The 24,951-nt window shown below is 49.9% G+C and overlaps 1 protein-coding gene across 1 annotated transcript; it reads left to right on the top strand.

The window, feature by feature from the left end:
* The first annotated feature begins 1,414 nt into the window (after positions 1–1,414).
* LOC132828667 (zinc finger protein 239-like) lies at positions 1,415–12,016 on the top strand. The gene is made up of 2 exons (XM_060845724.1): positions 1,415–1,540; positions 8,945–12,016. Exon 2 carries the CDS (start codon positions 9,191–9,193, stop codon positions 9,896–9,898), a length of 708 nt encoding a protein of 235 aa, XP_060701707.1. The 5' UTR covers positions 1,415–1,540; positions 8,945–9,190; the 3' UTR covers positions 9,899–12,016.
* Positions 12,017–24,951: the final 12,935 nt, after the last annotated feature.

The following is a 24,951-nucleotide window of genomic DNA, read 5'->3' as shown; positions in this document are numbered from 1 at the left end:
AGCCCACCCAGGCCCATTCCCTGATATTTACCCCTTCACCTAAGACTACGGGCAATTTAACATGGCCAATTCACCTGACCTGCACATTTTTGGACTGTGGGAGGAAACCCATGCACACACGGGTGGCACAGTGGTTAGCACTGTTGTCTCACAGCGCCTGAGACCCGGGTTCAATTCCCGACTCAGGCGACTGACCGTGTAGAGTTTGCACATTCTCCCCGTGTCTGCGTGGGTTTCCTCCGGGTGCTCGGGTTTCCTCCCACGGTCCAAAGATGTGCGGGTCAGGTGAATTGGCTATGCTAAATTGCTAAATGTAGGGGTATGGGTGGGTTGCGCTTCGGCGAGTTGGTGTGGACTTGTTGGGCCAAAGGGCCTGTTTCCACACTGTAAGTAATCTAATCAAATCTAATCTAAATTGCCCTCAGTCTTAGGTGAAGGGGTAAATGTAGGGGAATGGGTCTGGGTGGGCTGCTCATCGGAGGGTCAGTGTGGACTTGTTGGGCCAAAGGGCCTGTTTCCACATTAAGTAATCTAATCTAATCTAATGTTGGAATCCAAGGTAGACAAGCAGGAAAACAAACACAGCAAGTCAGGCAGCATCACGGCAAAGCCTGAAGGAGGGCTTCATCCTAAACACTGGCTTCTCCACCACCTGACACTCCCCATGTTCTTCCAACCTCTGGCTTGTCTACCTTGCTCATGGGAGAACGTGCAAACTCCACACAGACAGTCGCCTGAGGCGGGAATCGAGCCCGGGTCCCTGGCACTGCGAGGCAGCAGTGCTAACCACTGTGCCACCTGCATTAACATCTGAGGCTTTATCTTTCTAATCTCTGCACAGGCCTTCCACTGGTGTCTTGATTTGTATCTTTCCGTGCCAGAATGCCCCACCAAGCTCTGCCAACACCCCGCTCCCACCCAGCCAGGGGGTTGACCGTGAGGAGGGGGAGGTGGGGTGAAGAACAAGCCTTGTGGCAGAGCTGCCCACTTGCACCACACACCCACCCCCTCCCCCTCCCCATTGCAGGGAGGGTGGGGGGGGGGGGTGCTGGCATTGACTCCACATTGTGCCTGGACATGCAGTAACCTCAGAGGCATGTGCAAGGGCAATGCATCTCTCGGTGGGTGCAATTATCAGTTGCAAAATTAAACCCCACCCCCCCCTCCCTCCCCCCTACACCCTGTGCTGGGCTTTGCACTGAAACTGCGTGGCTTGGAGGAGGATGAAGGGGAGGGGGCTTTTTTTTTGCAAATCCCATCCCCCTGCCACCTTACTCCCCTTCAGCTTTGTCAGAGGGGGGGGGTGGTGGTGGTGGTGGGTGAAGGGCAGCGCAGGCGCAGACGGGCTCCCCTGCCTCAGGTCCGCCCCGCCCCCTCCATTGTTGACGTCACAACGCGGAAGTGTCCCCTGTCAGTTTCAGAGTGGAAGCCTCTGGGCAACATCTGGGAGCCAAGTGCCTACCTCCCCCTCTCCCCTCATCCTGGGAGGGAGCAGACTCTGCAAAGGTCGCCTCACCGTCTCCGTCTCCGTCTCTTCAAGGTATCGTCGCACATTTTCCTCCCTCGTTCTTTTTTTTGGTGCATTGACTCGTCCGGGTGCATTCTTGCCTCCTACTGAGAGCTTAAAGCCCAAGTCTCCTCCAAGGTGGGGTTCTGTGCCAAGTGATGAAGCTCCCGGTAGAATTACAGTGTCGTCTTCTGGTTATAGAGTCCCCGCAGCAAAGAGGCAGGCCCTCCGGCCCCAAACTGGTCCATGCTGGCCAAAATATCTGCCTGCGCTCACCCCACTTCCCTGCATGTGGCCCACGTCCTCCTCAGTCTTTCCTGTCCACGTATTTGTCCAGATGCCTTTCAAAGGCTGAGGGATTTGAGGCTGTTTTCGTTTGGAGAGAAGAGGGTTGAGAGGTGACTTTAACTGAGACGTGTGAGATCATCAGAGGGTTGGACAGGGAGAGTCTTTTTTCCTCAGATGGTGATGGCTAACACAAGGGACATAACTTTACATTGAGGGGGAATAGATCCAGCACAGATGTCACAGGGAGTTTCTTTACTCAGAAAGTAGTAGGGGCGTGGAACGCCCTGCCCGAAACAATAGTAGACTCCCCAGCTTTAAGGGCATTTAAATTGCCATAGGAAAGGCATATGGATATAAATCGAATAGTGCAGGTTAGATGGGTTTCAGATTGGTTTCACAGGTCAGTGCAACATCGAGGCAGAAGGGCCTGCACTGCGCTGTAATGTTCTAATGTTCTAATGTTCTATGTTCTAAATGTACACGCCTCAACCACTAACACTAGCAACCCGTTCCATAGACGTCCCACCCTCTGTGTAAAATCAGGTGCCCCTCAGGTTCCCTTTTATTCTTTGCCCCCTCTCATTTTAAACTAATGCCCTCCAGTCATAGAGCCATAGAGATGTACAGCACGGAAACAGACCCTTCGGTCCAACCCGTCCGTGCTGACCAGCTATCCTAACCCAATCTAATCCCACCTGTCAGCACCCGGCCCATATCCCTCCAAACCCTTCCTATTCATATACCCATCCAGATGCCTCTTAAATGGTAAATCAAGACAGGGCCCCCTGCCAGTGAGGTCTCATTGCCATGGAGTGATGTGCACTGAGATGTCTTTCAAAGCTTCTGAAGAAGGGTCACGGTGTCATACAGAATGGAAATAGACCCTTCAGTCCAATCACTCCATGCCAAATGTAAGCCCAAACTAAACCAGGCCTGTGATCCTGCTCCTGACCCATATTCCTCCCAAACATTTCTTATTCATGTACTTATCCAAATGTCATCAAGTCATAGAGATGTACAACATGGAAACAGACCCTTCGGTCCAACCTGTCCATGCTGACCAGATATCCCAACCCAATCTAGTCCCACCTGCCAGCACCCGGCCCATATCCCTCCAAACCCTTCCTATTCATATACCCATCCAAATGCCTCTTAAATGTTGCAATTGTACCAGCCTCCACCACTTCTTCTGGCAGCTCATTCACGTACCACCCTCTGGGTGAAAAAGTTGCCCCTTAGGCCTCTTTTATATCTTTCCCCTCTCACCCTAAACCTATGCCCTCTAGTTCTGGACTCCCCAACCCCAGGGAAAAGACTTTGCCTATTTATCCTATTCTTGCCCGTCATAATTTTGTAAATCTCTATAAGGTCACCCCTCAGCCCCTGACGCTCCAGGGAAAACAGCCCCAGCCTGTTCAGCCTCTCCCTATAGCTCAAACCCTCCAACCCTGGCAACATCCTTGTAAATCTTTTCTGAACCCTTTCAAGTTTCACAACATCTTTCCGATAGCAAGGAGACCAGAATTGCACGCAATATTCCAATAATGGCCTAACCAATGTCCTGTACAGCTGCAACATGACCTCCCAACTCCTGTACTCAATACTCTGACCAATAAAGGAAAGCATACCAAACACCTTCTTCACTCTCCTATCTACCTGCAACTCCACTTTCAAGGAGCTACGAACCTGCACTCCAATGTCTCTTTGTTCAGCAACACTCCCTAGGACCTTACCATGAAGAGTATAAGTCCTGCTAAGATTTGCTTTCCCAAAATGCAGCACCTCACATTTATTTGAATTAAATTCCATCTGCCACTTCTCAGCCCATTGGCCCATCTGGTCCAGACCCTGTTGTAATCTGAGGTAACCCTTTTCGCTGTCCACTACACCTCCAATTTTGGTGTCATCTGCAAACTTACTAACTGTACCTCTTATGCTCGCATCCAAATCATTGATGTAAATGACAAAAAGTAGAGGGCCCAGCACTGATCCTTGTGGCACTCCACTGATCACAGGCCTCCAGTCTGAAACACAACCCTCCACCACCACCCCAACCCTGGGAAAAAGACTGAGTGCATTCACCATGTTCATGCCTCTCAGGATCTTATTCACTTCTATCAGGCTCCCAGCTCCCAGCCCCCATCCCTCCCCCCCACCGCAACAATCTAAAGGAAAAAGCCCTAGCTTGTCCGACCTCTCCCTATAACCGTTGAGTCCTGGCAATATCATTGTAAATTTCATCCGCACTCTTTCCAGTTTAGGAATGTATTAAATGCATTATTTATGATTCTCAACTAAGGCATATTTAATGTGATTTAGAGTCATGTTATATCACACTGGATTCATGCTATATATTTCTAATCATAGTCATGGGGCGGCACGGTGGCACAGGGGTTAGCACTGCTGCCTCACAGCGCCAGAGACCCGGGTTCAATTCCCGCCTCAGGCGACTGACTGTGTGGAGTTTGCACATTCTCCCCGTGTCTGCGTGGGTTTCCTCCGGGTGCTCCGGTTTCCTCCCACAGTCCAAAGATGTGCGGGTCAGGTGAATTGGCCGTGCTAAATTGCCCGTAGTGTTAGGTAAGGGGTAAATGTAGGGGTATGGGTGGGTTGCGCTTCGGCGGGTCGGTGTGGACTTGTTGGGCCGAAGGGCCTGTTTCCACACTGTAGGGAATCTAATCTAATTCCAGCACTGTAAGGAGTCCGTTCAGCAACTTGAGTCAACGCGAACCCTCTGTGGACAGTCCAATTAATATAATTTATCCCCCCCCCCCCCCCCACCATTGCATGTTTACTTCCATTGAATGGAAGGTTTTTTTTCTCATAAAAGCGCGCAGCTCCAAGCCCTCGGCCTCACTCTCTCGGTAGAGCAGGTAACGGCTGTCTGGTGGTGTTTTTTTTAAGTCGCGGGTATAGTCCAGTTATTGTTTTTCTCAATGGCTAAAATTTAAAGTTTATTTTAAGCGCCTAGCAGACCCGGAAGCTGGTGTCGCGCTAGCTTACCTGGGAAGGTTTTTTTTTCTTATAAAGGCGCGCAGGCGAGGACCCCGAGGCACTACAGGGGTAGAGCCTCCCACCCGCCCTCCTCCTCTAACCTCATAATAAGACCCGTTGTGGTAAGCAGGTAAGTGCTGCATTTTGCTTGTTTGTTTCTTTAGATCTAGTTTTTAAAGTTTACCTTTTAGAGGGATGGCAGCGAAGGCAGTGCAATGTTCCTCTTGCACCATGTATGAGGTGAGGGAAGCCATTAGTGTCCCTGCTGATTACACTTGCAAGAAGCGCACCCATCTCCAGCTCCTCCAAGACCGTGTTAGGGAACTGGAGCTGGAGTTGGATGAACTGCGGATCATTCGGGAGGCAGAGGGGGTCATAGATCAGAGCTTTAGGGAAGGAGTTACTCCGAAAGTTATAGAGAGATGGGTGACAGTGAGGGGGAGTGGGAGGAAGCAGCCAGTGCAGGGACCCCCTGCGGTCATTCCCCTCAAGAACAAGTATACCGTTTTGGATACTTGTGGGGGGGATGACTTACCAGGGGTAAGCAACGAGGTTCAGGCCTCTGGCACGGAGCCTGGCCCCGTTGCTCAGAAGGGAAGGGTGGAGAAAGGTAGGGCGATAGTTATTGGGGACTCAATAGTGAGGGGCACAGATAGGCGGTTTTGTGGGGGCGACAGTGACTCACGTTTGGTATGTTGCCTCCCAGGTGCAAGGGTACGTGATGTCTCTGATCGTGTTTTCCGGGTCCTTAAGGGGGAGGGGGAGAAGCCCCAGATCGTGGTCCACATTGGCACCAACGACATAGGTAGGAAGAGGGGTGAGGATGTCAGGCAGGCTTTCAGGGAGCTAGGTTGGCAGCTCAGAGCTAGAACAAACAGAGTTGTAGTCTCTGGTTTGTTACCCGTGGCCATGTGATAGAGAGTCGAGGAATAGGGAGAGAGAACAGTTAAATGCGTGGCTACAGGCATGGTGCAGGAGGGAGGGATTCCGGTTTCTGGATAACTGGGGTTCTTTCTGGGGAAGGTGGGACCTCTATAAACAGGATGGTCTCCACCTGAACCTGAGGGGCACCAGTATCCTTGGGGAGAGGTTTGCTAGTGCTCTTTGGGAGGGTTTAAACTAACTCTGCAGGGGCATGGGAACCTGGACTGTAGCTTTAGGGTGCAGGACCTTGAGTGTAGGGAGGTTAGGAACAAGGCATCGATCTCGAAGGAGGGTGCCTGTAAACAGGAAGGTGGCTTGAAGTGTGTATACTTCAATGCGAGAAGTATACGAAATAAGGTAGGTGAACTTGCAGCGTGGGTTGGTACCTGGGACTTCGATGTTGTGGCTATTACAGAGACGTGGGTAGAACAGGGACAGGAATGGCTGTTGCAGGTTCCAGGGTTTAAATGTTTTAGTAGGGTCAGCGATGGGGGTAAAAGAGGGGGAGGTGTGGCATTGCTTGTCAAGGTTAGTATTACAGCGGTGGAAAGGATGATGGAGGAAGACTTGCCATCTGAGGTAGTTTGGGCTGAGGTTAGAAATAGGAAAGGTGAGGTCACCCTGTTAGGAGTTTTCTACAGGTCTCCTAATAGTCCGAGAGAAGTAGAGGAAAGTATTGTGAGGATGATTCAGGAGAAGAGTGAAAGTAGCAGGGTGGTTGTTATGGGGGACTTTAACTTCCCAGATATTGACTGGGAAAGCTATAGCTCGAGTTCGTTAGATGGGTCGGTGTTTGTCCAATGTGTGCAGGAGGGTTTCCTGACACAATATGTAGACAGGCCAACAAGAGGTGAGGCTATACTGGATTTGGTTCTGGGTAATGAACCAAGCCAGGTGTTAGACTTGGAGGTAGGTGAGCACTTCGGGGACAGTGACCACAACTCGGTGACTTTTACTCTAGTGATGGAGAGGGATAAGTGTGCACTGCAGGGCAAGAGTTATAGCTGGGGGCAGGGAAATTATGATGCGGTGAGGCATGACCTAGGATGTGTGGATTGGAAAAATAGGCTTCAAGGGAAGAACACAAATGATATGTGGAGATTGTTCAAGGAACAGCTAATGGGTGTCCTTGATAAGTATTTACCAGTCAGGCAGGGAGTAAAGGGTCTTGTGAGGGAGCCGTGGTTTAATAAGGAATTGGAATCCCTTGTGAAAGGGAAGAGGGCGGCCTATGTAAGGATGAGGCGTGAAGGTTCAGTTGGGGCGATTGAGAGTTATAAGGTAGCCAGGAAGAATCTAAAGAGAGAGCTAAGAGCAGCGAGAAGGAGACATGAAAAGTCCTTAGTTGGTAGGATTAGGGAAAACCCAAAGGCTTTCTATAGGTATGTCAGGCATAAAAGGATGACTAAGGTAGGTATCGGTCCAGTCAAGGATAGTAGTGGGAAGTTGTGCGTGGAGGCGGAGGAGATTGGAGAGACAATAAATCAATACTTTTCATCAGTATTCACTCAGGAACAGGACACTGTTGTTGATGTGAATATTGAGTCACAAGTGATTAGAATGGATGGCCTTGAGGTATGTAGGGAAGAGGTCTGGGGAATACTGGAAAGGATGAAAATAGATAAGTCCCCTGGGCCTGATGACATTTATCCTAGGATTCTCCGGGAAGCTAGGGAGAAGATAGCGGAGCCATTGGCCTTGATTTTTATGTCGTCATTGTCAATGGGAATAGTACCAGAAGACTGGAGGATAGCGAATGTGGTCCCCTTGTTCAAGAAGGGGAGTAGGGATAGCCCTAGTAACTATAGGCCAGTGAGTCTCACTTCTGTTGTGGGCAAAGTCTTAGAGAGAATTGTAAGGGATAGGATTTATGAACATCTGGATAGGAATAATGTGATCAAGGATAGTCAGCATGGTTTTGTGAAGGGCAGGTCGTGCCTCACAAACCTTATTGAGTTCTTTGAGAAGGTGACCAAGGAAGTGGACGAGGGTAAAGCAGTAGATGTGGTGTATATGGATTTTAGCAAGGCATTCGATAAGGTACCCCATGGTAGGCTAATGCAAAATCTACGGAGGTATGGCATTGAGGGTGCATTAGAGGTTTGGATTAGGAATTGGCTGGCTGGAAGGAGACAGAGGGTAGTAGTTGATGGTAAAGGTTCATCTTGGAGTGCAGTTACTAGCGGTGTTCCACAAGGATTTGTTTTGGGACCATTGCTGTTTGTCATTTTTATAAATGACTTAGAGGAGGGGCTTGAAGGCTGGATGAGCAAGTTTGCGGATGACACGAAAGTCGGTGGAGTTGTGGACAGCGAAGAAGGATGTGGCAGGTTACAGCGGGATATAGATAAGTTGCAGAGCTGGGCAGAAAGGTGGCAAATGGAGTTCAATGTAGCTAAGTGTGAAGTCATTCACTTTGGTAGGAGTAACAAGAAGATGGATTACTGGGCTAATGGTAGGCTACTTGGTAGTGTGGATGAGCAGAGGGATCTTGGTGTCCATGTACACAGATCTCTGAAAGTTGCCACCCAGGTAAATAGTGCTGTGAAGAAGGCATATGGTGTACTGGGCTTTATTGGTAGAGGAATTGAGTTCCAGAATCCTGAGGTCATGTTGCAGTTGTATAAGACTCTGGTGCGGCCTCATCTGGAGTATTGTGTGCAGTTTTGGTCGCCATACTATAGGAAGGATGTGGAGGCATTGGAACGGGTGCAGAGGAGGTTTACCAGGATGTTGCCTGGTATGGTAGGAAGATCGTATGAGGAAAGGCTGAGGCACTTGGGGCTGTTCCCATTGGAGAAAAGAAGGTTTAGGGGAGATTTGATAGAGGTGTATAAGATGATTAGGGGTTTAGATAGGGTCGACACTGAGAACCTTTTTCCGCTAATGGAGTCAGCTGTTACTAGGGGACACAGCTTTAAATTAAGGGGTGGTAGGTATAGGACAGATGTTAGGGGTAGATTCTTTACTCAGCGAGTCGTGAGTTCATGGAATGCCCTGCCAGTAGCAGTGGTGGACTCTCCCTCTTTATGGTCATTTAAGCGGGCATTGGATAAGCATATGGAGGTTATTGGGCTAGTGTAGGTTAGGTAGGATTCGGTCGGCGCAACATCGAGGGCCGAAGGGCCTGTACTGCGCTGTATTTTTCTATGTTCTATGAGTGTCCATCCAATTTAATTTTGAAAATCATTTGTTGCATTCAGTAGTGACTTTTCCAAATTGCTTTTACAGGGTATTGGAGCTGCCGATCTGAAAAACAAACTTCTGACAGTTCACTGACGCTGAAAGCCATTACTTTGGAATCCAGAAGTGGGGGTGGAGAACTATCTGAACTGTTCTGTCTGCCGGTTTTAAAGATTGGTGTCGCAGGAAAGTCACCAGCCTGAGCGGGAGTGCTCTCACCAAGAGCTTTAACCGGTGTGCTCTGCACCGTCCACGTGACCCTGACACCAGCCAAGGTTCAGCTTGTCCAGGATCATGGAGAAGGACCAGGTCACCAGCAGCATGGAGAAACGGTGGCGATGCGGGGACTGTGGCAAGGCCTTCCGGGTCCCCTCGGCCCTGGAGATGCACCGGCGGGTCCACACCGGGGAGCGGCCCTTCGCCTGCCCCATCTGCGGGGAGGGGTTCACTCACCTGTGCCACATGGTGACCCACCAGCGCCTCCACACCGGCGAGAAGCCGTTCACCTGCCCCGAGTGCGGCAAGGCCTTCCGCCAGCCGTCCTACCTGCAGAAGCACCGGCGGGTCCACACCGGGGAGCGGCCCTTCACCTGCTCCGTCTGCGGCAAGGGCTTCAACGCCTCCTCGGCCCTGTGCAACCACCGGGCGGTCCACAGCCGGGAGCGGCCCTTCGCCTGCCCGGCCTGCGGCAAGGGCTTCAGCCGCCTGGCCAACCTGCAGCAGCACCAGTCCACCCACACCGGGGAGCGGCCCTTCGCCTGCGCGGCTTGCGGCAGGGGCTTCACCCGCTCATCCAGCCTGCTGACCCACCAGCTCGTCCACACCGGCGAGTGGCCCTTCACCTGCTCTCAGTGCGGCAAGGGCTTCACCTCCTCCTCCAATCTGCGGAGGCACCAGCGGGTCCACACCGGGGAGCGGCCGTTCACCTGCTCCACCTGCGGCAAGGGCTTCACCCAGGCCTCCCAGTTGCAGAGACACCGATGCCTTCACACTGGGGAGTGACTGTTCACCCGTGCTCCGTGCTTGCAAAGGGATTTCCCCTCTCTCCCCCTCTCACTTCTCCCCTCTCCCCTCCATTCTTTCACTTTCACAGAAGGAGAGAGAGTCCAACCCTCAGCTTCTCCCTGAGGAAGGGAATCGTCGATTCTTGAGCGACGGCCATTGGTTCGTACATATTCTGACGTAAGGCGTTTGATTTAGAGTCAGAGGGTCATTGAGATGTACAGCACAGAAACAGACCCTTTCTTCCAATGTGTCCACGCCGACCAGACATCCTAACCTAACCTCGTGCCATTTGAGCGTTAGGTGCAGACTGGTTGGGCCGAATGGCCTGTTTCCACACGGTAGGGAATCTAGTCTCATCTAATCTACTCCTTTCTCCCTCCAGCAGCTTTTCTCTCTCATTGGGCTCTCTATCTCTCCACCAATCACTTACTCTTTACCTCCTCCCACCCCACTCTATCTTTGACATTACAAACCTTTGCCTAGTTACCATCAGTCCTGAGGAAGAGGCTCAAGGGTCACAGAGATGTGCAGCACGGAAACAGACCCTTCGGTCCAACCCGTCCATGCAGCCCAGATATCCCAACCCAATCTAGTCCCACCTGCCAGCACCCGGCCCATATCCCTCCAAACCCTTCCTATTCATATACCCATCCAGATGCCTTTTAAGTGCTGTAATTGTACCAGCCTCCACCACTTCCTCTGGCAGCTCATTCCATACACGTACCACCCTCTGTGTAAAAAAGGTCCCTTTTATATCTTGCCCCTCTCACCCTCAACCTATGCCCTCTAGTTCTCCACCCCAGGGGAGGGGAAAGACTTTGCCTATTTACCATATCAATACCCCTTCATGGTTTTATAAACCTCCGACGCTCCAGGGAAAACAGCCCCCAGCCTGTTCAGCCTCTCCCTGTAGCTCAAACCCTCCAACCCTGGCAACATCCTTGTAAATCCTTTCTGAACCCTTTCAAGTTTCACAACATCTTTCCGATAGGAAGGAGACCAGAATTCCATGCAATATTCCAAAAGCGGGCGAACCGAAGACCTGTACTGCGACATGACCTCCCAACTCCTGTACTCAATGCGCTGACCTATACAGGAGGTCACATCAGGAGCAGCCACGGTCTGGGGAAATGCAGGTGAACCTCTGCTGGACTTGGAATGATTGTTTGGGACCTCGGAGGGAAGTGTTGAGGGAGGAGCCGGTCTTGCACCTCCTGCAGCCCCAGTGCAACATGCCAGGTGTGGAGGAGAGGTGGGTGGGATGGTGTGGGCCTAAGGAGGGAAGACGCAGAGGGGACAGCTAAATTACCCATAGTGCCCAGGGATGTGCAGGTTAGGGTGGATTGGCCATGCTAAATTACCCATAGTGCCCAGGGATGTGCGGGTTAGGGTGGATTGGCCATGCTAAATTACCCATAGTGCCCAGGGATGTGCGGGTTAGGGTGGATGGCCATGCTAAATTACCCATAGTGCCCAGGGATGTGCGGGTTAGGGTGGATTGGCCATGCTAAATTACCCATAGTGCCCAGGGATGTGCGGGTTAGGGTGGATGGCCATGCTAAATTACCCATAGTGCCCAGGGATGTGCGGGTTAGGGTGAATTGGCCATGCTAAATTACCCATAGTGCCCAGGGATGTGCGGGTTAGGGTGGATGGCCATGCTAAATTACCCATAGTGCCCAGGGATGTGCGGGTTAGGGTGGATTGGCCATGCTAAATTACCCATAGTGTTCAGAGATGTATAGGTTAGGGTGGATTGGCCATGCTAAATTACCCATAGTGTTCGGGGATGTATAGGTTAGGGTGGGTTGGTCAGGGGTAAAGAAGGATAATAGGGTAGGGGAATGGGTCTGGGTGGGTTACACTTCAGAGGGTTAGTGTGGACTTGTTTGGCCGAAGGGCCTGTTTCCACACTCAAAAAAAGAAAGAGGAAAAAAAAGTCTTAATAGGGTTGGAGTTGCAGTAAATGTCTCTTGGCTGCTAGTCTCTCGGAGATTTCATTTGGTATGTTTTCTTCTCTCTCTCTCTGTATGCTGCTGGAGTGGGCATATGAGACAATCCGAATTTGCCTTTTTGCTGCAGGGTGTGTTTACAGGACGTTACTATATTGGAGCAGTTAATTAGTAATAGTTACTGTATCTTTTATTCTGTTAAATCTTCTGATTGAATTAAAGTATTCTAAGTTCTTCCTTTTGATGTATTTGAACTATTATTATGAAGTTGAAAGTGCGTACTGCACCTTTAAGAGAGAGTGGATGCAGTTCTGAACTGACAGCTTACAAGCCCCTGTGCATCTGACTAGGTGGCAGTCCCAGAGTGTAATGGAAAATTGAATATAGGTAACATAAGGCTGTGAAAGGGATACCTGAGTTTTGGTTGCTGTTTTGACAACAATTCAAATTTAACTAAGCATTTAAATTATGCCCCGGGATACTAAAACCCTATTGAGTTTGAATTTATTGTTTTGCCAACTTCAAACCAATGAGATGATCTGATGTTGGAGACATGAAAATGTGGATATATTGAAAATGAGAGAGAGAGAGAGAGCAACTCTCATCGAGACTGATTTTAGAATTGAGGAAACCCTCTCTATCAAAGGGACCTTTTCATCTGAAAGATACTCGCAGTGAAAAGAAAGATGATGACCCAGGGAGATCAATAGACAATAGGTGTAGGCCATTCAGCCCTTCAAGCCTGCACTGCCATTCAATATGATCATGGCTGATCATTCCTAATCAGTATCCTGTTCCTGCCTTATCTCCATAACCCTTGATTCCACTATCCGTGAGAGCTCTATCCAACTCTTTCTTAAATGAATCCAGAGACTGGGCCTCCACTGCCCTCTGGGGCAGAGCATTCCACACAGCCACCACTCTCTGGGTGAACCTCAGCTGCAAGAGGGAAGACAGAAGACGACAGTGGCTGTGTGGTTTTGAAATTAAATTGATGTAATTTCAATAAGTGTCTTATTGGAACAGCACATTGTTATAGAGATGGAGGCAGATAATAAGCAGTTACGCACCAACACCCTGGAGTTGTTCAGGAAGAAATAGATGCTGCAGGGAGTGGCATGTATTATTTCTCCCTCCAACTCTATTTTGATTTAGTCCCTGATCTCCCCTTCACTGTTTGATCACATAGCATTGCCCTTTGATGTGAAGGACACTGCTTGTCACTGGGCAACCTAGTGTTTCCTTTCTTCCTGGTGATGGAAACTGAATAAAGGTTCATGCACTTGTGTCTCTCACCTGCACACACACCCCATGGGTGCTGGGGAAAATAAGCACTACCGCAGTTAGGCAGTAGTGTGGGGGTAAAAATAAAGCCGTTATGAGGAAGTTGGGGGTGGGCTTAGCATTGAGAATAATTGTTTAATATTCAAAAAAAAAATGAAAAAATAATTTGATGTTATTTTCTTTAAATAGTGGAATTTGCAAGTTCTGTATCACTCATATTTTAACAGATTACGAGGGGAGCATTTTGGTGCATAATTGCTTATTATCTGTCTCCAATTCTAACAATATGCTGTTCCAATAACTCTCCAAATTTAGGTTCGATTCCCCACAGTGTGGAAACAGGCCCTTCGGCCCAACAAGTCCACACCGACCGAAGGGGCAACGTTTTCACACAGAGGGTGGTATGTGTATGGAATGAGCTGCCAGAGGGAGTGGTGGAGGCTGGTACAATTGCAACATTTTAGAGGCATTTAGATGGATATATGATTAGGAAGGTTTTGGCGGGATATGGGCCGGGTGCTGGCAGGTGGGACTAGATTGGGTTGGAATATCTGGTCGGCATGGACGGGTTGGACCGAAGGCTCTGTTTCCATGCTCTACATCTCTATGACCCTCCAAAGAGTAACCCACCCAGACCTATTTCCCTCTGACTAATGCACCTAACATTATGGGCAACTTAGCACGGCCAATTCACCTGAGCTGCACATCTTTGGACCGTGGGAGGAAACCAGAGCACCCGGAGGAAACCCACGCAGACACGGGGATGGGGGAGGAGGGAGAGAGAGAATGTACAAACTCCACAGAGTCAGTCGCCCTGAGGCGGGAATTGAACCCAGGTCCCTGGCGCTGTGAGGCAACGGTGCTAACCACTGAGCCACCGTGCTGCCCACAAAGGGTGTTGACTCTGTAAAAAGAAAAGTAAACAGGGAAAAAAAATTAAAGAATAAATTAACGGTGTTGGAATAAATGGCTTTCTGTCTAACGTTGACCCGTCGAATTGTATCCGGAACACTGCACCTCAAACTTTAAATAACAAGTTAGAATCTAGGCTACCTTCTTAAAATATGTTGGGGGTGAGGGGGGGCTGGTCTGGTCTGTAACAGAACACACTGACCATTGTGTTCCACTGTTCCTTAAGCTGCTCCAAAGCATGGAAAGGTGTACACCTCTGACTCGAACATCAAGAGGACTGAGTTGCCCGATGGACTGCTGTTCAGGACTTAAGCAAATCACACCCGGTTCCATCAGTAACAGGGAAATAAAAACTCTTTTATTGCAACAAACACTTTAAGAAGAAGCTGAGAAAAGAAAGGGTTTGTAATCGACTTCAACTCCACTTTTGTTCCTCTCTCACCTTGAACCTCTGCCCTCCAGTTTTGGATACCCCACCCTGGGTAAATGACCTTGGCTGTACATGATTGTTTCCAGGTCACCCCTCAGCTTCCAAAGATCCAGCCTATTCAGGCTCTCCCTGTAGCTCAAACCCTCCAGGCCCTTTTGTCTGAGGGGCAGTAAGTGACCAGTGGAGTCTATCAGGGGTCTGTGTTAGGGCCTCAGTCTTGAAAATAATTATGTCAACGACTTAGACAAGGTGCAGGGAGGCATGGTTGTTTAATTGTAGAATCATATATTCAGAAGTGGCCCATCGGCCTCGTGTTGAGTCAGTGCGGTCACAAATCTTAGCAGGACGTAAGGGTAAGGTCCTAGGGAGTGTTGCTGAACAAAGAGACCTTGGAGTGCAGGTTCATAGCTCCTTGAAAGTAGACTCGTAGGTAGATAGGATAATAAAGAAGGATTTGGTATGCTTTCCTTTATTGGTCAGAGTACTGAGTACAGGAGTTGGGAGGTCATGTTACGGCTGTACAGGACATTGGTTAGGCCACTGTTGGAATATTGCGTGCAATTCTGGTCTCCTTCCTATCGGAAAGATGTTGTGAAACTTGAACGGGTTCAGAAAAGATTTACAAGGCTGTTGCCAGGGTTGGAGGGTTTCAGCTATAGGGAGAGGCTTACAAATTATGAGGGGCATGGATAGGGCAAATAGACAAAGTCTTTTCCCTGGGGTGGGAGAGTCCAGAACTAGAGGGCATAGGTTTAGGGTGAGAGGGGAAAGATATAAAAGAGACCTAAGGGGCAACTTTTTCACACAGAGGGTGGTACGGGTATGGAATGAGCTGCCAGGGGATGTGGTGGAGGCTGGTACAATTGCAACATTTAAGAGGCATTTGGATGGGTATATGAATAGGAAGGGTTTGGAGGGATATGGGCTGGGTGCTGACAGGTGGGACTAGATTGGGTTGGGATCTCTGGTCGGTATGGACCGAAGGGTCTGTTTCCGTGCTGTACATCTCTATGACTCTACAGTGTCGTTGCCAGCAGCACAACACAGCAGGGTCAGAGGTCAGAGGCAAGGTCAGAGCACGACATCAGACGATTCAGGGCCTGCGCCACAGAGTGATCAGGGAACTCCCAGAACAGGGCCCCCCTGATCCGAACCACGGATGCAAGCACTGGGTTTACACAGGGACTGGCCACCCAACAGGCCCATCCCTGGCAATGGACTCCTCCAGCTGCCGGAATGGCAATGGGTTGGGGGAGAGAGAGAGAATTGTGGCCACACCAAGGGCGGAGACCCTTTCCGGGCCGTTCGGAAATTCCGACGAGGGCTTTGGCAGAGGAAATGGTCCCGCTGGATTGGAGTCGTACCTCAACGCGCTTCCCCTGAACTTCAGCATCCGTCATTGGGTCTTCGAGAGGAGGGGAAGGGGGAGCTGGACCAAGGCAGCCTGTATCCACATGCCCTAGTGGCACCTCTACTGTGTCGCCTGGGAGGAGTCGGTGAGTGGAATCACTGGGGCAGGCACAGAGGGGCTGACGGACTGCAGTTTGCAACCACTCTTTCCCCCGGGGGGATAGAACACAGGACGTTCCAGCGCAGCACAGGCCCTTCGGCCCTCGATGTTGCGCCGACCTGTGGAACCAATCTGAAGCCCATCGAACCTACACTATTCCATTCTCATCCATATGCCTATCTAATGACCATTTAAATGCTCTTAAAGTTGGCGAGTCTACTGCTGTTTCAGGCAGTGCGTTCCACACCCATACTATTCTCCAAGTAAAGAAACTACCTCTGACATCTGTCCTATATCTATCACCCCTCAATTTAAAGCTCTTGCTAGCCATCACCATCTGAGGAAAAGGGCTCTCCCTGTCCACCCTATCTAACCCTCTGATTATCTTATGTGTCTCAATTAAGTCACCTCTCAACCTCCTTCTCTCTAACGAAAACAGTCTCAAGTCCCTCAGCCTTTCCTCGTAAGACCTTCCCTCCATAACAGGCAACATCCTAGTAAATCTCCTCTGAGTCCTTTCCAATGCTTCGACATCCTGCCTATCATGCGGTGACCGGAACAGAGATTTCCCGTGACCCTGCTGCTCCTCTGTGGGTACCCCCATCCAATCCCATTCCTGGAATCTCATGTTATCCTGGAGCACCGTATCCAACTGTGGAACGATGGGGGTGGATTGTCCATGCTAAATTACCCATAGTGCATAGGGATGTGCAGGTTAGGGTGGATTGGCCATGCTAAATTCCCCAGAGTGCCCAGGGATGTGCAGGTTAGCGGGATTGGCCATACTAAATTCCCCAGAGTGCCCAGGGATGTGCAGGTTAGGATAGATTGGCCATGCTAAATTACCCATAGTGCCCAGGGATGTGCAGGTTAGGGTGGATTGGCCATGCTAAATTACCCGTAGATCTTAATTGGGAGTTTTATCAGATTAGTGTTATAGAAGGGAAGGTAACACATAGGTTAGAGTGAGGCATTGCAAATAGTGGTTAGTTAATTATTCTCTGTTATACTTTTAAGAAATAAAGTTATTAATTTTTACTTCAAATAGTTCTTGGCCTATTTTAGCTGTAAGCTTTACAGATAACTGCACGGGAATCCTTTCTGCGTTGCTGGTTTGAAATTAAGCAGGAGGGTTTACCCCACATCATAACGCAGGAGTCCGACAGTGATGGTGGAAGGTTGTTTTTCAGACTGGAGACCTGTGCTCAGCGGTGTTCCACAGCGATCGGTGCTAGGCACTAGTAGAAATGGTTTGGATGAGAATGTAGGAGGTATGGTTAGTACGTTTGCAGGTGGTGGAGTGGACACTGAAGAAGGTTACCTCAGCTGACAAAGAGGCCTTGGTCAATGGCCGAGGAGCGATGAACTTTAATGTTGATAAATGTAATGTATTGCATGGAGGTAAAGCAAAGGCAAGACTTAGACCATTAAAAGGAGGCCCTTGTGCAGTGGTGTCGAGACCGATGGGTTCAGGTACACAATTCTTTGAAGTTTGGATCGTTTATATGTGGCGTGTTTAAGAAGGCATTTAGCACACCTGCCCTCATCGCTCAGACCTTTGAGTGTAGGCGTTGGGATGCCACGTTAAGGTTGTACAGGACATTGGTGAGGCCTTTTCTGGGTGAACGTGCCCAGTTCCGGTCTCCCTGTTCCAGGAAGGATATTAACCCGGAGAGGGATCAGAAGAGATTCGCCAGGAATGAAGGGGTTGAGTTGTAAAGAGAGGCTGGACCCTAGGAAGGTTGAGGGGTGACCTTATCGAGATTTATAAAACTATGAAGGGACATGGATAAGGTGAGGCGTCTTTTCCCCAGGGTGGGGGATTTCAAGACCTGGGGGCCTGTTTTGAAGGTGAGAGGAGAAAGATTTTAAAAAGACGAGATGGGCAACTTTCTTTTTTTGCACAGAGAGGGGTTTGTGTGTGGAATGAGCTGCCAGAGCAAGTGGTGGGTGCAGGTTCGGTTACAGAATTCGAAAGTTATTTGGATGAGTACATGAATAGGAAAGGCGGGGAGGGATATAGACCAGGAGCAGGCAGGTGGGGCAAGTTTAGTTCGGGATTATGGATTGTTTCTGTGCTGTGTGGGTCTCTGCCAAGCTCATGTAGAAATCTGAAATCTCAGATCGGATGGCTTTCATCGATTGGATCAGTTGCAATCACGGCCATTTGATCGTCTTCAGCCTTGGGGAACGAATACAAGGAATTTTCAGACGGTCCGGGGGAGGCGGCGGGAATATCTCAAGGCTTTTCACCAAGGGACCCAGTAATGTTCAGGGGAGCTGATGGTTCGAGACCCATGGCTCTCTGGAAAGAGGAGGCTAATGGTGACCTTGAAACTATTGCTGAATGTCAGGCAAATCTCACCTGGTTCACTAATGCGCTTTCGGGGAGGAAATCTGCCATCCTTACCTGGTCGGGCCGACATGTGACTTGACGCCCACAGCAACGAAAGGGCGCGGAAACAAGCCCTTCGGCCCAACTTGTCCACGTTTTCCCAATTTAAACCCGTTCCCCCACTTGCCTGCGTTCGGTTCATATCCCTCCACACACTCCGCGGGAGAATGTGAGGTCATGCACTTCGGTGGGAAGAATAGAGGCGAGAACCAATGGGGAGAAATTCAGAAGTCCGGAGTTCAAAGAGACTTGGGAGTTCGAGTCCAGGAGCCTCTCGAGGTAAACTTGCAGGTCGGATTGTTAGTTAGGAAGGCGAATGCAATATTGCACCTTGTTTCAGGAGGACTGGAATATAAAAGCAGGGATGTACCTCTGAAGCTTTCTCAGGCTCTGGTCAGGCCACATTTAGGGTATAGTGAACAATTTTGGGCCCCATACCTCAGGAAGGACATCCTGGCCCGGGAGCGGGTCCAGAGGACGTTCACGAGAATGATCCCAGCAATGAAAAGTTGAACATCTGAGGAACATTTGAGGTCTCTGGGGTCTATACTCGATGGAGTTTAGAAGGCTGGGGTGGGAGCTGATTGAATACCGAACGGCCTGGACAGAGTCGATGTTGAGAAGTCGTTTCCATTGAAAGGAGAGGCTCAGACCCAAAGGATGAAAGGGAAGGCCTTTTAGAACAGAGAGGAGGAGAAACTTTTTCAGCAGAGAGTGGTGAATCTGTGGAATTCATTGCCACAGATGGCTGTGGAGGCTAGGTCACTGAGGACATTTAAGACAGAGATAGATAGGTTCATGTGTATCAAGGGGATCAAGGGTTATGGGGGAATGGGGTTGAAAAACTGATCAGCCATGATTGAATGGCAGAGCAGGCTCAATGGGCTGAATGGCCTAATTTCTGCTCCAATGTCCTACCATTGTATACCTATACCATCCACATCCTTGCGGTAGACCTCATATTTTCAATAATAGCCCATGTAAGGACAGATTTGTTGTGATTTATAACTCAGTGAACAAGCTTTAGGATAACTGTAGAATGTCTTCATGGATTCAGTTTAACCTGAGAGTGGACACGCCCCCCATTCCCCCCCCCCACCCCCTTGATTATGATTGGTCAGCAGTGCTGGGATGTCTCTTTGCAATTGGCTGACGGGTGCAACATCTGACACAGTTCAAGCTCATGGAATCACAGAGATGGACAGGCCTGTGGTCCAATCTGAGCCCTCCGGGATGCATTTCCAGACTCTCTTCGCTCCCCCTTTTTTCAATCACAGAATCTCTACAGTGTGGAAACAGGCCCTTTGGCCCAACGAAGAATAATCCGACCAGACACATTCCCCTACATGTACAGGTACATCAATCCACCCTAACCTGCAGATCCCTGGGCACTATGGGTAATTCAGCATGGCCAATCCATCCTAACCTGCAGATCCCTAAGCACTAAGGGTAATTTAGCACGGCCAACCCACCTTAACCGGCACATCCCCGGACACTATGGGTAATTTAGCATGGCGATTCCACCCTAACCTGCACATCCCTGGGCACTATAGATATTTAGCAAGGCCAATCCACCCTAACCTACACGCCCCTGGGCACTATGGGTAATTTAGCATGGTCAACGTGAAGGCTTCACAGGAGGCTCCTAAGCACTGAGGATGTCACTTAGACAGGGGACAAAACATCTGCAACGCAAATTCCTAGCTCAGCGAACAGAACCACAATAACGAGCTACAAATCTTCTCCCAAACTTTGGGCTGAGAAATGGCCGACGGTGTCCAACCTGGGTAAATGTGAAGTGTTGCATTTTGGAAGGTCGAACTCGAATGCTGAATATAGGATTGAAGACAGGATTCTTGGCAGTGTGGAGGAACAGAGGGATCTGGGTTTTCTAATACCATTGACAAGTCTGTTGATGACACCACCGTAGCCAGTTGAATCTCAGATGGCGACGAAACAGACTACAGATGGGAGGTGGAAAACCTGGAAAAATAGTGCACTGAGAACAACCTAGTTCTTAATGTTAGCAACACCAAGGAACTCATTATTAACTTTCGGAGGGATGTTACTCATGTACCCTACACACTAACAGCACAGAGGTGGAACGAGTGGAGAGTGTCAATCTCCTGTGGGTGTTCGTCCACAACAAGCTTTCTTGAACTCTTCATGTGGACGCACTGGTTACAAAGGCCCAGCAACGTCTCCTCTTCCTCAGGCAGCTGAGAAAATTTGGCACAATGGCGAAGACCCTTACCAACTTTTATAGGTGCGCCATCGAGAGTGTTCTGTCTGGATGTATCACTCCCTGGTATGGCAACTACACCATACGTGACAATAAATTCAATTCAAGTACATGGATCCCTCAAAGTTGCCACCCAAGTGGATAGGATTGTTAAGAAAACAGGGTGTTTTGACTTTCATTAACAGGGGGATTGAGTTTAAGAGCCGCGAGGTTTTACTGCAGCTCTACAAGTCCCTGGTGAGACCACATTTGGAATATTGTGTCCAGTTCTGGTCGCCCTACTATTGGAAAGATACAGAGGCTTTGGAGAGGGTGCAAAGAAGGTTTACCAGGATGCTGCCTGGACTGGAGGGCTTGTCTTATGAAGAGAGGTTGAATAAGCTCGGACTTTTCTCTCTGGAGAGAAGGAGGAAGAGAGGAGACCTGATCAAGGTTTACAAAATAATGAGAGGAATAGATAGAGTCAATAGCCAGAGACTTTTCCCCAGGGCAGGATTGACTGGGACGAGGGGTCATAGTTTGAAGATATTAGGAGGAAGGTATAAAGGAGACGTAAAAATGAACAACTTTATTCTTTAAGTCCAACAGAGAATATTAAAACCAACAACCATTTACAACTCTTCCCTCTTAAATCTATCGTTTACCTCCCACTCGACAATACTCGGCCGATAAAAAAAATTTAAGATTTTATAAAATGAAATAATGACATTTCAAAACCAGCTGCAAATGTGTTGCTGGTCAAAGCACAGCAGGCCAGGCAGCATCTCAGGAATAGAGAATTCGACGTTTCGAGCATAAGCCCTTCATCAGGAATAAGAGAGAGAGAGCCAAGCAGGCTGAGATAAAAGGTAGGGAGGAGGGACTAGGGGGAGGGGCGATGGAGGTGGGATAGGTGGAAGGAGGTCAAGGTGAGGGTGATAGGCCGGAGTGGGGTGGGGGCGGAGGGGTCAGGAAGAGGATTGCAGGTTAGGAGGGCGGTGCTGAGTTGAGGGAACCGACTGAGACAAGGTGGGGGGAGGGGAAATGAGGAAGCTGGAGAAATCTGAATTCATCCCTTGTGGTTGGAGGGTTCCCAGGCGGAAGATGAGGCGCTCCTCCTCCAGCCGTCGTGTAGTTGTGTTCTGCCGGTGGAGGAGTCCAAGGACCTGCATGTCCTCGGTGGAGTGGGAGGGGGAGTTAAAGTGTTGAGCCACGGGGTGATTGGGTTGGTTGGTTCGGGCGGCCCGGAGGTGTTCTCTGAAGCGTTCCGCAAGTAAGCGGCCTGTCTCACCAATATAGAGGAGGCCACATCGGGTGCAGCGGATGCAATAGATGATGTGTGTGGAGGTACAGGTGAACTTGTGATGGATATGGAAGGATCCCTTGGGGCCTTGGAGGGAAGTGAGTGTGGAGGTGTGGGCGCAAGTTTTACATTTCCTGCGGTTGCAGGGGAAGGTGCCGGGGGTGGAGGTTGGGTTGGTGGGGGGTGTGGATCTGACAAGGGAGTCACGAAGGGAGTGGTCCTTGCGGAACACTGATAGGGGAGGGGAGGGAAATATATCTTTGGTGGTGGGGTCCGTTTGGAGGTGGCGGAAATGGCGGCGGATAATACGTTGTATGCACAGGTTGGTGGGGTGGTAGGTGAGAACCAGTGGGGTTCTGTCTTGGTGGCGGTTGGAGGAGCGGGGCTCAAGGGCGGAGGAGCGGGAAGTGGAGGAGATGCGGTGGAGGGCATCGTCGATCACGTCTGGATGGAATCTGCGGTCCTTGAAGAAGGAGGCCATCTGGGCTGTGCGGTGTTGGAATTGGTCCTCCTGGGAGCAGATGCGGCGGAGACGAAGGAATTGGGAATATGGGATGGCGTTTTTACAGGGGGCAGGGTGGGAGGAGGTGTAGTCCAGGTAGCTGTGGGAGTCAGTCGGTTTATAATAGATGTCTGTGTTGAGTCGGTCGCCCGAGATAGAAATGGAAAGGTCTAGGAAGGGGAGGGAGGAGTCTGAGACAGTCCAGGTGAATTTGAGGTCGGGATGGAAGGTGTTAGTAAAGTTGATGAACTGTTCAACCTCCTCGTGGGAGCACGAGGCAGTGCCGATACAGTCATCGATGTAGCGGGGGAAAAGGTGGGGGGTGGTGCCAGTGTAGTTGCGGAAGATGGACTGTTCCACATATCCTACGAAGAGGCAGGCATAGCTGGGGCCCATGCGGGTGCCCATGGCAACTCCTTTAGTTTGGAGGAAGTGGGAGGATTGAAAAGAGAAGTTATTCAGGGTGAGGACCAGTTCAGTCAGTCGAAGGAGGGTGTCAGTGGAAGGGTACTGGTTGGTGCGGCGGGAAAGGAAGAAGCGGAGGGCTTTGAGTCCTTCGTGATGGGGGATGGAGGTGTACAGGGACTGGATGTCCATAGTGAAAATAAGGCGTTGGGGACCGGGGAAGCGAAAATCCTGGAGGAGGTGGAGGGCGTGGGTGGTGTCCCGAACGTAGGTGGGGAGTTCTTGGACTAAAGGGGACAGGACCGTGTCGAGGTATTGGGAGATGAGTTCGGTGGGGCAGGAGCAGGCTGAGACAATGGGTCGGCCGGGGCAGGCAGGTTTGTGGATTTTGGGCAGGAGGTAGAAACGGGCGGTGCGGGGTTGTGGGACTATGAGGTTGGAGGCGGTGGATGGGAGATCCCCTGAGGTGATGAGGTCCTGGATGGTCTGGGAGATGATGGTTTGGTGGTGGGAGGTGGGGTCGTGGTCAAGGGGGCGATAAGAGGAGGCGTCCGCGAGCTGGCGTTTGGCTTCAGCGGTATACAGGTCAGTGCGCCAAACTACCACCGCGCCTCCCTTGTCTGCGGGTTTGATGGTGAGGTTGGGATTGGAGCGGAGGGAGTGGAGGGCTGCACGTTCTGAGGGTGAGAGGTTGGAGTGGGTGAGAGGGGTGGACAGGTTGAGTCGGTTGATGTCACGGCGGCAGTTGGCTATAAAGAGGTCGAGGGCGGGTAGGAGGCCTGCACGGGGTGTCCAGGTGGATGGGGTGTGTTGGAGGCGGGAGAAGGGGTCGTCAGAGGGTGGGCGGGAGTCTTGGTTGTGAAAGTAAAGTTTTGCTGCTTCTCCTCTGTAGATTGTCTGCAGGACGGCCTCGATGTTCTGCTGCACAAACTCCCCACAGGCAGGTACCTTTCAGACAGCTCTTCAGCTCGCAGTCTGCATTTGTTGGGCTTTGGGCAGTTCTCCTCCTAACTATTCAAACGGTCCGGTTTTATACCCCAAAATATCAGACCATTTCATTGGTTTTACTATTGTCAAAATACTAAATTCAAATTTGATTGGATTTTGGTATCTTGGGGCATAATTTAAACCCGATCGGCCAAATTGGAATTTGTTTTTTTTTGTTTCATGGCAACCCAGCTACTGCTATTTGTTTCCCAAGTGTTACATTGTTATCTTGTTCTGTGCTTTGTCTGTCCTTGCTAACATTTCAACTCTCTTAAAGGTACAGTACACCTCTCCACCTTCAGAACAGTCAAATCAAATCCAGAGGAAGGGGTGGATACAGGTGCAGTTACAATGTGTAAAAGACATGTGGATAAGGACATGAACTGGAAAGGTTTGGAGGAATCTGGGCCAGCAGCAGGCAGCTGGGACTAGTTCAATTTGGGATCGTGGTCTGCATTGACTGTGCTGTGCAACACCATAACAACATTCTTGTTTTACATGATTAGCAAGGTTAGATCACGTGGAATACAGGGAGAACTAGCCATTTGGATACAGAACTGGCTCAAAGGTAGAAGACAGAGGGTGGTGGTGGAGAGTTATTTTTCAGACTGGAGGCCTGTGACCAGGGCAGTGCCACAAGGATCGGTGCTGGGTCCACTACTTTTCATCATTTATATAAATGATTTGGATGTAAACATAGGAGGTATTAGTTAGCAGGTTTGCAGATGACACCAAAATTGGAGGTGTAGTGGACAACGAAGAGGGTTACCTTAGAGTACAACAGGATCTGGACCAGATGGGCCAATGGGCCGAGAAGTGGCAGATGGAGATTAATTCAGATAAATGCAAGGTGCTGCATTTTGGGAAAACAAATTTTAGCAGGACTTATACACTTAACGATAAAGTCCTAGGGAGTGTTGCTGAACAAAGAGACCTTGGAGTGCAGGTTCATAGCTCCTTGAAAGTGGAGTCGCAGGTAGATAGGATAGTGAAGAAGGCGTTTGGTATGCTTTCCTTTATTGGTCAGAGTATTGAGTACAGGAGTTGGGAGGTCATGTTGCGGCTGTACAGGACATTGGTTAGGCCACTGTTAGAATATTGCATGCAGTTCTGGTCTCCTTCCTATCGGAAAGATGTTGTGAAACGTGA

Source organism: Hemiscyllium ocellatum, chromosome 27 (genome assembly GCF_020745735.1).
Source record: "Hemiscyllium ocellatum isolate sHemOce1 chromosome 27, sHemOce1.pat.X.cur, whole genome shotgun sequence".
Taxonomy (NCBI): domain Eukaryota; kingdom Metazoa; phylum Chordata; class Chondrichthyes; order Orectolobiformes; family Hemiscylliidae; genus Hemiscyllium; species Hemiscyllium ocellatum.
This window is presented reverse-complemented; position numbering and strand designations above follow the sequence as displayed.